We start from the raw sequence: 16,820 nt of genomic DNA on the forward strand, positions 1-16,820 counted from the left end.
ATTTCCAAAGTAGCGTTTTTTCCCACTTTTAGAATAAATGCAAGAGGGGGCTGGGGATTTAGCTCAGCGGCAAAAGCGCCTGCCTGGCAAGCGCAAGGTCGTGAGTTCGGTTCCCGGTACCGGAGAAAAAAACAAAAAAAAAAAAAAAAAAAAAAAAAAAAAAAAAAAAAAAAAAAAAAAAAAAAAAAAAAAGAATAAATGCAAGAGTTCTACCTAAGTTAACAAAGAAAACCAATGAATGTCAAAGCTTTTTTTCCCTGGAATATGTGCAGATTTTTGTCTTTATTATACTATAGTATGGTGGATTTAACAATACTGACAGTTGATTTTTGCATCACATTTAAATTTATATGGTAACATTTAAAATTTGTTCCCATGTCAGCAATTGTCAAAATATATAATCCTAGTTATTATTCAGGTCTTAGCAGGAGAAATCTTTCTCTAATGTCTGGACTCAGTCAGTTCTGCCTTTTATGTATTTTCTTAGTTTCCTACAGTTCTGTTTTTAAAATAGTCACCATGATTGTAAAAAATTGCTCAGGGTTTCTTCTCTACAAAAGATTACAACCTATAGGAGGGTGAAGAGTATATTATCTTGTCCACTTCTGTCTCTATCACAGTGTCTGACCCTCAGTAGTCACAATAAATGTAAGTGCTAAATGAGTGATGGATAGGTGGATGGATGGATGGATGGATGGCACTTCATTTTCTGATAGGGGTTGGTTGGTTGTCTTATGGCAATTAAAAAAAAACCTAGGTGAAATCTTATTTTTAAGGTAAAAGACAAGGTGAGCAATCTATAGACATTTGAAGATGCAATAAACATTTAAAAAAACAACAGAAATTTATTTGATCTGTTATATTCTGAGACTGCATGTGGAATTAGTGGAACTTAGAGTTACACTAAATTCATTCAAAATCCCCAACAATCTAGCAAGTTTTTTTTAACTTTTCATTTCATTATTCTGTATGTAATACTTTTATCAGAACACAGTTCCGCTAATGTAAAAGCAACTACATATGTAACTGCAATTAAATATTTATATAACGTAGAACTGCAATGGCAAATAAATGCTTTCCATTTGTCGTGAGTTAGGACATAGTGCTACATTCCACAAAAATGATAGCTTAAGAGAGAGAAAATATCACTGTATTTCACAGACAAAATATATATGTTTGGCACACAATGAAACTGAGCTGACTTTAAAGGTGTCTCTTATTATTACCGTTTTTCAGGTCACAGAGATTTGCATATTTAGATATAAAAACAGTTTGTTTAAATGCACAGCGTTTCATATATCATTTTCTTTCTCTGACCTCATATCAACAGCAAAATAATTATTTTGAGGAGAGGAGTATAGCTTTCTCACTTTATGTACTTGTATAATTTATTGAACTTCATGGTGATTTTTGATATGTAATAATATACTCAAAATAAATATGTTTGTCCTATGCTAAAAAAAAGCAACCAAAATTTATAGTGTCAAAAATTGAATACAAATACTGTCTGTAGCTTTTTCCCCCTTTAGGTTCAATTCAGAAGTCACTGATTTATACAGAGCTGACTGTAGAATGAGCTGAATTTTAAGTGACTTCTATCTTTCTAAGTCTCTTATATGTGTATGTTATATATAACATGAGACTTAGAAAAAAGTAATTTTCTGCAAATAGAGTTCACACTGGAAGTCAAGACAGGACAAACAAGTGAAGATAGCCAAAATTTCAGTGGATGCTAAAGGAATATACACACACATGAAGGCAGAATTTCACTCCTATAAAGTACTGTTCTTAATAAGAAAAAATGCAGCTATCTGAAATTGGGTTTTCAATAAATTTGCTCCATTTTGGATTCACAGATTCAGCGCTACATTACTATGCTTCACCAAATTACTATGTTCCTCCTCTCCTAGAGGTAAACTGTTTCATTTTGAACTTTGATTCACCGTTGAATCACACTTAACTACATATCACACTTGACTGAATTTCACATCTACATAGATAAAATATCAGTGTATTGATTCCAAAATTTTAGCTTTACAGTTTTCCATACTCTAAAATATAGGAAACACATTTTTCTACACTGTGATAAAACCACATTGGTATTAAAATGCTATATTCCATCTCAGATGCATTTTATGAAATTAATGCATCTAAGAGTAAGGGGCACTGTAGTAAAAACTGGTATGTAATTCATTGCTTGGCAGTGTTCTATAATCTAATAAAACATCACTTTTATTATGAAGACATGTCTAAAAAAAGGGCACAACACATTTTATTTGGCCATGTATGTTTACATAGTTAAGTCTTCATGAAGCATTAAGGGCTAGCACATTTTTCCTTCTAACTCCAACCTATATATATATATATATATATATATATATATATATATATCGATATAGATAGGCCCACATTGCTATTATCATTGTATTTCACATTTAGCTTTAAATTAGTGGAATTTTCATTGTGTAAAGGCACGGCAACTAAAGGTTAATGCACCAGAGCAGAATTTTAAAAGGAGTTTAGTAGTCTAAAGAAAATCACTCTGTGACTGCTGAAAAGAAGTCTGCCTTCCCCCTTTTTATTTTCTAAAAAATTAGAATATGCAAAATCTTGGCACAGCTAGTACATACATGCTAAGATTTCTTAATTCAGCTCACTCCTCTGTCCCACCAGGGCCTCATGACCTCCAGTGTAAGAGAGTTTTCTACCAGACTGGTGTTCAATAGCCTCATGTGCCTAGTGGCTGGGGAACTGGACAGCATGGAAACAGAGCACTTTCATTATCAAATGGAACACTTGACAGTGCTAGTCAAGACCCCTGCTACTCAAAGTGCGCAAAGTGTGTTCAAGAGACCGTAACAGTGGCATCTGGGGCCTGTTGCTAATACAGAATCCAATTCTCACTTCAGATCTGCTGAATGGGAATCTGCACTTTACCAAGATTCACACAGGGCTCCCAGGCACATTCAAGTGGGAAAGCACAAGGCTAGACTCCTCTTCATCAAACCTCTGATATAACATGCCGCTAAAGTGGTCTTATAAATGAGATGCTTTTCCACTCCAATGTTAAGATTACCACACTTTCTTCTCTGTTTTCAGTTCTTTAAAAGTCTTACTTGAGGTAGGATAGTTTGATGGGGTCCTTGATACAAAGGGTGATCAAAATACATGGTGAATGTTCACATTAAAATTTAATTACAATGAAAAAAAGTTATTACAATGAAAAACACATTCCCATTAAGGCCCCCCAAAATCCTTCCCCTCCTTCAAACACACTATCCTATCATTCTTGCCACTTTCTGGAGCAGTTCTAGAAATCTTTTTTGGGTGTCTTTGTGAGCTATGTTAAAAAATATGGTGAATGCTGCTGCCGAGTGCCATCCAAAGGAAAGACTGGTTTGCAAAAACATTACAGCGGGTCCTCATCCACCTTATTCACTACATTTGGCAGCAACCAACTTCTCGCTCTTCTCCGAAGTCCACATGACTTTAAAACATTTGAATCAATTCATGACATCAAGGTAGCCACGACTGCTCAACTAAACACATTCATGAAAGAAGACTTCCAGAACTTCAGAAAACGGCTGGAATGATGGCTTATGCATATTTGAAGTGAGAGGAATATTTTGAGGGGGATTAACGGCAATGTATTTTTACTGTAAGAAAAATTTGAAAACTTAAACAGTCACCATATTTTTTCATCTCACTTCATAATTTACAGTTCTGGTCTCCTTTATTTCCTAGCTGTGTGACTAGTCACGGTGATTCTTTAAGGAATGGATTTACTAGTTGTTAAATACAGAGAACTCATTGGGTTGTGAAAATGAGATGAAATAACACATCCATGTTTGAAACACAGTGCCTGGCACAGCGGGCGCTCCGTAAGCTCCAGTTTAGATGTTTCACATTCCTTCCTCGATGTTTCTAGGTGCCTCTCCTCTCACTAACCCTTTTGGAAATCTCTCACTAACCCTTTTGGTGTCAAGCAAAGGCTTCCCTTTCATCTTTTAAACTACGGATCAAGTACCACGTGCTAGATTAAGGCTTTCCTAATATTTTCAGCCCAAAATAGGCGTTTTCCTTATTTTGTTTTTCACTTTTTGCTCATCATGCTACTATGAAAGCATGGACTCTTGAAAGTGCATGTTTACTCATGTTTTTATCATTTACCATAAGCTTTTAGAAGAGCTCATTTGGACAGCTAGTATCTATTCCAGGAGAATGTTAACATGAAAATTGTCATTGAAGCTGGGGGTGGTGGCACAATTCTACAATCCCACCATTCTGGGAGGCTGAGTCACAAGAATTACAAGTTTGAGCCCATCCAGGGCAACACAGCAAGACTCGCTCCAAATCAAAGGAAACTCAAAGCCCCCAAACAAAACAAATAGTGACACAAAGGTTCTGAGAATGGAGCTCAGTCTAAAGGTTCTGAGTTCAGTTTCCAGTACTCAAGCAAACCAAACCAAACCACCCAAACACTGAGGGCCAGTCACAGTGGTACATGCCTGTAACCCCAGCTACTTGGAAGAATGAGGCATGAGGATTCCAAGTTTGAGCCAGTCTGAGCAATTTAGTAAGACTCTGTCTCAAAATAAAATGAAAAATCAGATAAGGTTGGGAATATAGCTCAGTGGGTCTGCTAATCCAGTAGAAAAACAAAAATATAACTATTTGGGGCTTAGGAGCTTTGTATGTATGAGATCCTTGAATCTATTCCCAGAGTCAAAAGCTAAAACAAAACAAAAAACCACTAAGTTCCTGAAAAATTATGTGAATAACAGAATACATTTAAGTGCATTTTAAAATATTATTTAGATTAAATAAGGATTTTGGAGATGTGAAAGCCAGAAATACATAGGAAAAAATTACTCAATCTGACTACTTAACAACTTCTGGACAGGCGTGGTGGCACAAGTCTGTAATACCAGCCCTATAGGAGGCTGAGGTAGGATGATCTCAAGTTTGAGAACAGATTGGGCCACTTTGTGACTCAAGGAGACCCTGTCTCAACAAACAAACAAACAAACAAACAAACAAACAAAAGAACCCCACCAATCAACAAACCAAACAAACAAAATCTCCCCACAGGGAGTATAGTAAAAACAAATATGACCAAAATTAATGTGTACTGGAAAAACATATATACGATAAAGGACTCATATCCTCAATAAACACTTTTGCAAATCAGAAAGAATGGAGAAAAGCCATAATTAATAATGAAGACAGAAGAGTAGACTACCCACACACACAAAAATTAATAGAACTAGCCAATAAATACATGAAAAGATAGCACTCCTAGTAACAAATCAAAATAATAATAAAATGTTTTAACCCAATAGACTGAAAAAAGTTAAAAAATATTGATAACATAATACATAAATACAGATGATAACTGGAATTGGTGCTTACATAAACTGGGAAAAATGGTGCCATGGTTTGGAAAGTTTGAAGCCTGTGTACCTTTGGGCACAGCAAATTTCTTTCAAAGAATCTATACTTAAAAAAAATTGATCAAATGAGCACACATGCACACACAAATACCTACACAGTCACATGCATAAAAGAAAGTCACTGCACTTTGAGGGAGTAGTTAACTAAAAAATAGCCACTGAATAAGATTACTGCATATAGAGGATATAGATTAATGATAAGTGAGAAAGGCTTTTAAAAATATGGACCTCTGCCAGGTACAGTGGAGCATGTGTATAATCCCAACATTCAGGAAGCTGAGACAGGAGGATCACTGTTGTGCGAGGCCTGCCTGTGGTACATAGTGAGTTTAAGAACAGCCTGAACTACATAATGAGACCCTGTCTCAAAAAAACCGAAGGAAAAATAAATGGACCTCTAATTGTATACAGGCATTTTAAAACATCTGGAAAGGTATCTACCAAAAAGTTACCATTGGTGTCCTATAAACAGTGGAATTATAATGAATTTTTATTTTTTAGGCCTTTCTCCAGTCTCTGAAATTTTGATAGGGATAAAAAAAACCAAGTAAACAAACCAGGAAGCCTGTCTACCTCACTGGCCTGTTTCTCTTCCTTTCTTTCAGAAACTAGTTAACTTTTCCATTCTAACTTCACCTCTGAGACAAGACACATTATAGCAATACGGTCTTCAGTTCTCATTATCTTATTGCAAGGTAAGAAAGAAAATTCTAGGATAGAAATACTTCTTCAAACTTATTTTTTTACTTAAAAAACTTATTTCTTCTGCTTTACACTAACTGTCAATACGAGAGGAAGGAACCTGTAAGCGAATGGCAAACGAAGCTGCAAGATGTCTGCGCCTCCATTAGAGGTGATGAAGTCCATCTGATGTCAACATTGGTCTCCCTGTGGGTTCTGGGATTTAGCAGACTGATCTTGCTGGACAGACAAGTGTTCCTTTTTTCCCTCTTAGCTTCACACGCACACGTAATAGGCTAGGATAACCTTCCCTGAGAGAAGTGCCATACTTCTTTCAAGGACAAAGGCAGTGTCTTTAAAGGAAAAAGATTCATCATACCAAATGATGAAAAAATACAATTTTTTTGCTGAGTAAAAATATATCACTGTGTTAGTGCACAAATCATTTAAATGCAGGAAGACGAATGAAAATTGAATCATACCTGTGCTTAATTAAAGCAAGAAAATTATGAAGTTTGTTGTGCAATTAAAGTAATTTTGCCAGATAACACTGGGATAATATCTGTTTAATTCCTAAAACAGTAACTGGGGCAAAATAAATGTTCAATAAATATGTAGTGAACTAAAAAAAGATAATATGTTATCTGTATAATTTGTATGTTTTCATGTGGATAAAAAGTGAAGGGAAAAATTCACAATAGGGGTACTAACAGGAATAAGATGGGAGGCTACCTGAGACAATAGAAGTAAACAATTTTTACAAAAAGAAAAATTTTGAGTTTTTATTGAGAAGAATTCCAGTCATATTCGCTAATAAGTCCCTGAAAAGAGTATAAGTCTCAAAAGTAGTAGTGATCTAATCTCACATTAAAATGCTGCTTTTCCTGCTAGTTGCACCACAAAAATAAAATTAAATGGTATTACACTGACAATCAAAATATTTAACAATTCTAAAGGCACAGATACCTATCAGGAAAGATACGGGAGCAGTGAGCCTGATGCTGAATCCCAGCCCTCTAAGATATTTATCTATGTAGTATGCATTATGTTAAAAAAAAGGAAAAGGACGCCCCTATAAACACTTATGGGTGATTTATTGCATCTCGTTTTTTACACGTACATTTCAGCATCTTTTAAAATTGTTTAGCAGCAATTCTACAGGTACAAATAATTTATATAGCTATCTAGAATAACTTCTCTTAGTGGCCGGCATATTTTCTAATTGAATGAATACTAAAAATTCATCTATAAAGTGATGTTTGCTGTGAACTTCTTCATTTACCTTCAGAGTTGTAAGTGTCATGAAATAGCATAGTATTTCCAGGTGTGGTGGTGTTTGCCTGTAATCCCAGCATTGGGAGGCTGAAGCAGGAGGATCACTGTGAGTTTGAAGCCAGCCTGAGCTATATAAGCGAGTTCTAGGCCAGCCTGAACTACATAGGGAGACCCTGTCTCAAACAAACAAACAAACAAACGAACAAAGCAGAATAGTATTGTTTTACTAGGATGTGATCTTGGGCAAACAACACCACTTTGGTATCCGATTCAACCATTTTATGGGGAAGAAGTTAACTGAGATTTTAGAAAATGACAAAAGCATTTCATGTTGCTTTCCTCTCTGACCAATGGGTGGCAGCTGTTTGCGGCGCTGCATGGAGCACTGTGATGAAGATAATGAGGACGTCTCCAGGTTCAGCGGGAAAGAGCTCTCTCTTCCATGGTCAAAGAATTGGAAATAATGGTACATAGCATGCCAGATAGCTGCATCCCTGACTCAATTATCTCCAAAGTTCTTTCATGCTCTGCAATTCTGTTTTTCCATTAACCACAGTGACTCAAAATGGTTATTTCACTTTTCCAAAGTACATAATTTATATCTAAGGAGTATTGCAGCGATTGGTAGATTCTGGTTCACTGCGAAAAGCATCATACTATTCTATATACAGCTCAGTAATACTCTTATTCAGTTGTAGAGTTTCATGGGGCAGCACAAATTGCTTTGTAAACTTGCGAATGCATCACTGGCTGTTGTTCTTGGTGGATAAACCACACAGCCCATGATTTATCTCGGTGGACACCATTAGCATTTCAATGCGGTAGGCCTTTCTCTGGGTTTAGAAGCAGATCAAAATAAGATGTGGTCATTTCTGGTTTTTTAAAAGCAATTTCCAGTAGTTTGCTCAAATGTATTACAAAACAGTTAAATGAAAGGAATATTTACAGTTGCTATTAGTAGTTTCCATCATTTGGCTTACTTTTAAATGAAAAGCATGATCAATACGACACGGGAAAAGATGAAAAATCACATAGAGGGCCTATGTAACCCATTCATTGTTTTATGGATGCCCCGGTCTCTGGAGAATGTTCCTGAGTGCAAGATGATGGTCCTGAGTGATGAGTTTTACATTTAGATAGCTGAGTTAGCTGAAAGACCTGTAATATCACAAGTAGTGGAGAGCTCCCTATTGAGCAAGAATTGAAGGAGATTCATGTATAGTGGTCATTCTTGCAAATGCATGAATCATTTTGTGTGCAAAAAATGTAATAGTGCTGTCCATATTTCACAAGGAATGTCAGTAACAAATGTATTTTGTCGTTTGTGTCCAATAATATAAATTGCTCTTTATGAAAATGAATTACCTACACAACTCAGCTTTTCTCCTGGTCTACATTTGTTGAAAATTACTTAAAATATTCTGTGATTTAGCACATATTATTACCAACCCATCCCTCACAAAATACATTTCCTGTTATACTCCTTGATCAAAAAATAAATAAACCTAACAATAGTATAGTGTCCCAGTTGACAGGTAAAGTAATTCTAAAATCTTGTTCTTACCTATAAAATACGACAGGAGTATTGCCAGGAGCACCGAGACCCCTACAGCACACAGTGCAGTACATTTCCAGCTACAGTACTTCGAAGACTTCTTGAATTTAAAAGCACTTCTTGATAGGGTGTTTCTAGGCAATGGCCGAGTAGGCGGTGAATAAACAGAGCCAGATGCCATTGTGTATCCTGGGGTTGCAGTACTGAACAGTGGCGTTGTCCCTGTTCCTGTTTTGAATAGGAAATGCCTGTGAAAAAGGAGAATATCATTATAAGATATGGGTATGGCATGACAGGAATATGTTAAGCTTGACAGACACAGCTACGCACCAGCTCTCTGGTGTCTCTCTCCTACATACTCTCTCTTCTCCATTGACCTTGTACAACTTAAAACAATAAAAACAAGTGCTTTAATAAAAAAAAAGTCATAAAAATGACTCTAATTAAAGAGGCTTATATTTAGAGTATGTTATAGGGTTGTAAATACAAATGATCAGTGTGCCTTCAAGTAGACATCTTCAGAGACTATGAAGTTATTCTAATCATGTACTTGTACTTTATTGAGCAAAACCATTTGGAACATCTCTTGATGAACTAACCGCATTAAGTGTATCTTCATAGCTCACATAAGAGTTTTGTTACCTTATAGTTACACATGTACTTGTACTATATGTGAGTAAGTACTCATGTAAGCACATGTATTAAAGACTATGCTAATGTTCTGCATGTAGATTTACTTTCTGGATGTCCATGGAGGGGGAACTGGAACAAGTCAGCCAGCCCAGCATGGGCTGCGTGCTGCAGGTGGGATCAAATGACCCAGAAAAGTCCAAAATCCAGAGGCCACATCCAGAGGCCATGATCAGCTCAGTACCCAGCACAAACTCTATAGCAAACCTGGCTGGAGTACACAGCACAGTTCTGGGAACTGATGTGGACACTACCACAGACCTGTGAACACCAGAGGAACTTTGCTACTTTTATTTCTTTTTGTCTGACTGGTTACCCTTTTTTTGTCTGGTTGAGGTGTTCTGTTTTGCTTTTTTTGGCATGGGGGTACCAGGAATTGAACTCAAGAATTCATGCTTGTGAGGCAGGTGCTGGCAAGCACCTGACACTGAGGTAAACTTACCACTGAGGTAAAATCCTAGTCCTGAGGTGTTTTGTTTAGTTTTTTTGTGGTTATCTTTATTTTGGTTGGGTTTTCAACATTTTTGTTGTTGTTTTCTTCTCTCTCTTTTCCTCATTAGTTAGACTTACTATCTTTTTTGTTTTCTCTTACTTGTATTTTTTCTCTTTCTTCAACTACCTCTTCAAGTTATGCTATCTTCAAGTAAACACTGTATCCTTTATTCCTGATTTACTTCAAAACTCCTACAGTTTTTCTTTCATCCTTTCTCTCCTGTGTCCTCCAACTTCCCAAAACTTGGGTGCTCCTCCTTTGCCATCCAGCCTTGCTTCTACTATATTTGACCTCCATAATCTCTCTATCTTATCCCCTTCTCCTTTGACACCACCCTCACTCCCACAACAGGGTAAAATCACTCCACTCAGGGGAAAATCACTATGACTAATTGCTGGTATATGTTGGATTTTGTTACATAACTATAGAATTTGATCCTATAGTCAAAGGTAGCGGGTTAATAGTTACCACAGTTTGTCAGTAGCTCAGCAGTACTTAATGCTATTGCTGTTGTTTGCTGCACTGCGTTAGTCAGGATGTCATACATATTACAATCAGTTTTTCTCCCTTACACTGATTGTATGGGTCATAATCATCACCATAGTTCAGTACCAAAGGACTAGATGCTGAACCAAATAGCAACTTTAATTCTCAACAAATAGGGAAGGTAGGTTCTTCACATATACATAAAGAACCACCTGTATCTAGAAGACATTCTAAAGAATAGACATCTCCTAGGGAGGCCTCAACACTAGTAATAAAGCTATCTACCATAAGAAATTGGCAAGAGCAACAAAGGAAACAAAATAAAAGAAAACTTAGAAAACAGAGAATGACAAGACACAGAAGCAAAATGCAACCTCAGACTCTCAGCTCACCTAGGACAAGCCCAAGCACAATGAGATAGAGGAAACTAGAAGTCAAGTACTGGAACTGTCTTTGTTACTTTTCTCTCATTGCTCAGACAAAATACTTGATGCCCAAAATTAAGGAAGGAAAGGTTTATTTAGCTCACAGTTTGTGGAGGTTTCAGTCTATACTCAGCTGGCTCCAAGGCAGAGTGGCACATGGCAGAGGGCAACAGTTCATGGTGGCAGAAAACAACAAAAGCAGCAAGAGCTAAAAGGGAGGAGCAGCAGTAAGTAGCCTCTTTCCCTCCCTTATACTGTATGCAGGCTCCCCAACCCAGGGTAAGTGTAGCACTCCTACCTGTAATCCTAGCATTGGACCATAAATCAATCATAAACTCTAGAAAGCCCACCCTATGACTGCATGAGGTTTTGGGAGGACATCTAGACACAAAACAAAGCAGGAACTTTCTGAAATGATAGCAGCAGAAGTGAAAAAACAAATGGAAAATCCTATAGAAAAAGTAATCTCTCATGTACAAAAAGAAATTATGATCATAATGAAAGATATTAGAGTAGACACAGATTAAAAAAAAAGATGATCTTAAGAAAATGATAAAAACCATCAATGTCCAACACAGGAAACAAATGGAATCCATGAAACACATCTAAACAGAAATTCAAGAGATTAAAACCTCTACTAAATGTATAAGCAACACATTAAACAAAGACAAGGTTAGAATATCATATCTTGAAGACAGGATTGTAGCTAATAACCATGAAAAGAAAGATATTTTTAAAATAGCAAGTCACTATGAAAAGTCAATCCAACAGCTGTAAGACGCAGCAAGGAAGAACAAAATAAAATTGGAATCAATGAGAAAGCTGGAGACAGCACAAATGCCATAAAAAAATCTCTTTACAGAAATAATGGCAGAAAACTTCCCAAACATGGATAAAGAATTTGACATACAAATAAATGAAGCATATAGAACTTCAAACAGCCAAGACCAAAATAATTCTACACCAAGGCATATAATAATCAAGATTCCAGAAATTCAGGACAAAAACACATTAGAGAAAAGACACAGATCATCTATAAAGGAAAGCCCATCAGGATCATAGCAGACTTCTCAACACAAATCTTCAAATCAAGGAGATCTTGGAGTGTGGTATTTCAAGCCCTAAAAGAAAACAATCTCCAAACTAGATTGATGTACCCCATAAAACTATCTTTCAAAATTGGTGGAGAAATAAGTTACTTCCATGACAAAGAATACCAAAGAAATTCATGACCACCAAACCAACTCTTCAGAATGTTCTGAAGGATATACTAGAAAGAGAAATTGAAAAGCAAAATCACAAGAACATCAACAGAAAAAAACCACCAGGTAGGGTAAGCAATTAAACAGAGGGGAAAGACAAGGAACAAGAAAACAATATGAGAAAAATAGGGAATACATACCTGTTATAACCATCAATGTAAATGGTCTCAATTCAACAATCAAAAGAAACAGGCTGGCAGAAAGGATCAAGAAACAAGATCCAACAATATGCTGCATGCAAGAAACACATTTAACTCACTTGATCTTAGCCAAAAGGCTGAGAAGCGATGAAACACATTTAACTCAAAAAGAAATTCATAGACTTAAAGTAAAAGGATAGAAAACAATACTCCATGCCATAAGAACCCAGAAAAAAATAGGGGTAGCTATTCTATTTGCAGACAATGAAAACTTCAAGTCAAGACTGATCAAAAGAGACAAAGAAGGTCACTATGTTAAGGGATTACTCCAAGAAGATGCGATAGCAATCATAAATATATATGCACCAAACATAGGTTCACCCAATTACACAAAACAAATAGTAACAGACATGAAAAATCAAATAAGCACTAATACAATTGTACTGGGAGATCTTAATACCATACTATCACAAATAGATCAACTAGACAAAAAAATCCACAAAGAAATATCAGAATTAAAACAAACCTGTGAATAAATGGACTTAGTAGATGTCTACAGAGTGTTCTACCCCACAACATTAGAATATACATTCTTCTCAGCTGCACATGGGATGTTCTCCAAAAGAGACCACATGTTATTCCATAGAACATGCTTAAGTAAGTGCAGAGGAATTGAAATTATCTCATGCATATTACCTGACCATAGTACAGTGAAATTGGAAATCAATAGCAAAAAGAAACCACAAAACTACATAAACACATGGAAATTGAACAACACCCTCCTGAACAACCAATGGGTCACAGAGGAAATTAAAGAAGAAATTAAATAGAATGTACAATTTAATGAAAATGCTGATATAACATTTTGAAACTTATTGGATGCAATGAAAGCAGTCATATGAGAGAAATTTATAGCAGTAAATTCTCACATCAGGAAAACAGAATGAGCTCCAATAGAAAATTTAATGTTGAACCTCGAACTCCTAGAAAAGAAAGAACAGATCATACCCAAAGCTCACATGAGAGAGGAAATGATAAACATCAGAGCAGAAATCAATACACTTGAGACTAAGAAAACAATATAATCAATGAATCGAAGAGTTGGTTCTTTGAAAAACTGAGTAAAATTGATAAAGCCCTAGTCAGCCTTATCAAAAAGAGGAAAGAAAAGACCCGAATTCAAGCAATTAGGAATGAAAAGTGTGAAATTACAGTGGACCCTGTGGAAATCCAGATCATCAATATCTACTTCAAAAGCCTTTAATAAAATGGAAAACATAGAACAAATGGACAGATTACTAGACACACATGAATTATCAAAATTGAATCAAGAACATATAAATATTCTAAGTAACTCGAAATCAGTCAATAAAATTGAAAATGTAATTAAAAACCTACCAACGAAGAAAAGTCCAGGCCCTAACAGATTCACTGCTTAATTCTGCAAGAAACTTAGAGAACATCTAATGCCACTAATACTCAAACTCTTTAATGAAATTGAAAGAGAGGGCTGGGGATTTAGCTCAGCGGCAAAAGCGCCTGCCTGGCAAGCGCAAGGTCGTGAGTTCGGTTCCTGGTACCGGAGAAAAACCAAAAAAAAAAAAAAAAAAAAAAAAAAAAAAAAAAGAAATTGAAAGAGAAGCAATACTTCCAAAATCATTCCTGGAAGCAAGTATTACCCTGATACCAAACCAGAGAAAAAAACTACAGGCCAATCTCCATAATGAGCATAGATGGATGTCCAAGGAAACATTCTCACCCTACCTGCTTCCTCACTTGCCAGGGGCAGTTGGTCAGTTCTCAAGGGATGTCGACTATTTTATTTTTAGCTTATGTCAAACACAATCAGGAAGGTAAATCTGCTAGTGGCTGAGAGGGAGAAAATCATTGAATACCGTCTAAAACCAAACCCGAATAAATGAAGAGGTCAGTGAAGCAGATTTTAGATCATCTCTCAAAAGATTCCCTAATAACGATCATACAACAGTGGAGCCCACTCACTCTAAAAGTTGTATACTCTTACTTTGAAAAATTTTAAGCAGAAATTTAGGGAAGATGACTGAGTGTAAGATTCCTATTGACAATAAGAAACTTGCCAAATTTTAAAAAGCACTATGCTTTTCAGTTTACACTTACCATTATGCTGGTAACATCGTATATTCAGTTTGTGTTCTAACATTCGTAATAACATTCCTCTCTAACCTGTGCAGTGAAGTTGATGGGCTGTACTTTCTCCTTTGCATTCAAGAGGTTAAAAATGTCTCTGAATATCCCATGTATGGCCTTTACACAAGATGCAGTTACAGGGTACACAACTAAATCTATTTCATTTCAATACTCATTTTTTATTATGTATTAGAGAACAATTTAATATATGAAATTATTTAAGGGGTTAGTAACAGAACTGGTAGCTAGATGGTCAGTGTTTTAATTTTGCTTTATGTGTCCATGGACCAATTCTTTAACCATTCACTTTATTTTGATTTCTTAATCTGTAAAATGAGGAACATAATCATATTTACCTCCAAGTTGTTTTAAGGGTATTTATTTCAAAAGAACGTAGAAAATGTTTAGAATATAATAAGTGCTACATAAACTTTTGATGAATAAAGAAGAACTGAACCAATATTATTGTTTAGGAAAAGCTAAAAGGTATATAAGTGACACACAGAGTGTCCAGGAAATTAAGTGAATAATGGCCTAGGTGGCTTACAGAAATGGTGCAAGTTGTTCAGTTGTGCCCAGCACAGGTATAAGGTGAAGAATTCTGGATAAAAATAAAAAGACCTTGGGGCTGGGCATGTAGCTCAGTGGCACAGTGCCTGCCTGGCAAGCACAAGGTCATGAGTTCGATTCCCAGTATGGTAAAAAAACCAAACAAACAAAGAAATCGCAAGACTTGGGTACTTAAGTTCCTGCTCTCTCATTTCCTTGTAATCTGGATCTACGAACCTTCATTGTTTTTCCCATCTGTAAAATGGAGCTAATGATCTATTTATCTTACAGGGTGATAAACCAGTTGCTGAATTTATTTATTTATTTTTTAAGAGTAGGAAGCACTTATTGAGAGAAAGAAAAGCTTGGAAAGTGGTTTGCCCCAGTTAATGAATTTAGAAATGCTTTGTCAACCACAAAGTTAGACAAGATGCAAATAACAAGTTACAGCTTCTGTGTCTCATTGTAGTAACTATATCATGAATCCGTTTGTCTATCAAACTAATTTAAAAGTTTATAGTCTGAATTAACTGGTGTATTGGAGGGACCATTTTAGCACTTGTAACAATCATATTCAACATGGTGAGTAAGAATGTAACCTGTGGAACTAGACTGTTTTCAAATTCTGATGTCACCTATCATTAGCTGGATGATGCTTAGTAAATCACGTTTTTTATGCCTTAGTTTTATCAGCTGTGATGTGGGCATGATAACAATACCCACTTGCTTTGAGGCTTGTTATGAGGACTAAATGAACTAACACATATAATGTGTACATTAGTATCCACCAGAAATGCTCAATAAACATTAGCTATTTATTATTCTGTTCAAATTCACATATTGAAATCTACATTCCCACAAATCAAAAATAATTTGAAGGCTTTAAATTTCAGTTCAAAATGGAACATCACTGATGGGGATGCACCTCAGAGGTGGAGTACTTGCCTAGCATGCATATGGTCCGAGGTTCCATATCTAGCACCATACACACACACACACACACACACACACACACACACACACACACAGTAACATCATCAAAACCAGTCACGTACAAAATGAATTTCCTGGTTTACAAATTGGGTCCTGGAGATTCCACACACTGACATTACTCTCAATGAGGAGATGGGCTGTATGGGGCCACGAAGGAATGGTTATTTAGATGAGGCATCAGCAAACTTTTTGTGCAAAGGTACAGAGAGTATTTTAGAATTTTCTGTCTGAGCCACTGAATACACAAATGACTGAATGTGCTGTGTTCCAATAAAACTTAATGAACATTGACATTTTAATTTCATAGGATTTTCTCATGTCATGAAATATTTTTTTACAATGTCAATTACTTAAAGATGAATGTAGCCATTCTACATCATAAGCAGTATGAAAACAGGTAGGACTGGATGAGTAAGCTATGGTTGACTCCTGATCAACCTTCTCACTTTTTAAAGGTTTATACAAGAAGACTGAGTAAGAGGCTCAGCAGAGCATAGTAAAAGGCTATTCCCTCAAAACTGGAGACGGTTAAAAACACAGTTTGAAGGATGTATAAGCACTCCACACGGAGAAGATGGAGCATGTCTGTCTGTCATCTATCTATCTATCTATCTATCTATCCATCCATCTATCTGGGTGTGTGTATATATAT

The 16,820-nt window shown here is 36.0% G+C and overlaps 1 protein-coding gene across 2 annotated transcripts in view; it reads right to left on the reverse strand.

The window, feature by feature from the left end:
- Tenm3 (teneurin transmembrane protein 3) overlaps positions 1-16,820 on the reverse strand; it is a 613,899-nt gene that overhangs the window by 155,208 nt on the left and 441,871 nt on the right. For both annotated transcript variants that reach the window (XM_013513154.1, XM_013513152.1), the window contains exon 5: positions 8,974-9,212. In XM_013513154.1, coding sequence (XP_013368608.1) covers positions 8,974-9,212 — 239 coding nt within the window. The remainder of the gene's footprint in view (positions 1-8,973; positions 9,213-16,820) is intronic.

Source organism: Chinchilla lanigera, unplaced genomic scaffold (genome assembly GCF_000276665.1).
Source record: "Chinchilla lanigera isolate Chin_1 unplaced genomic scaffold, ChiLan1.0 scaffold00002, whole genome shotgun sequence".
NCBI lineage: Eukaryota > Metazoa > Chordata > Mammalia > Rodentia > Chinchillidae > Chinchilla > Chinchilla lanigera.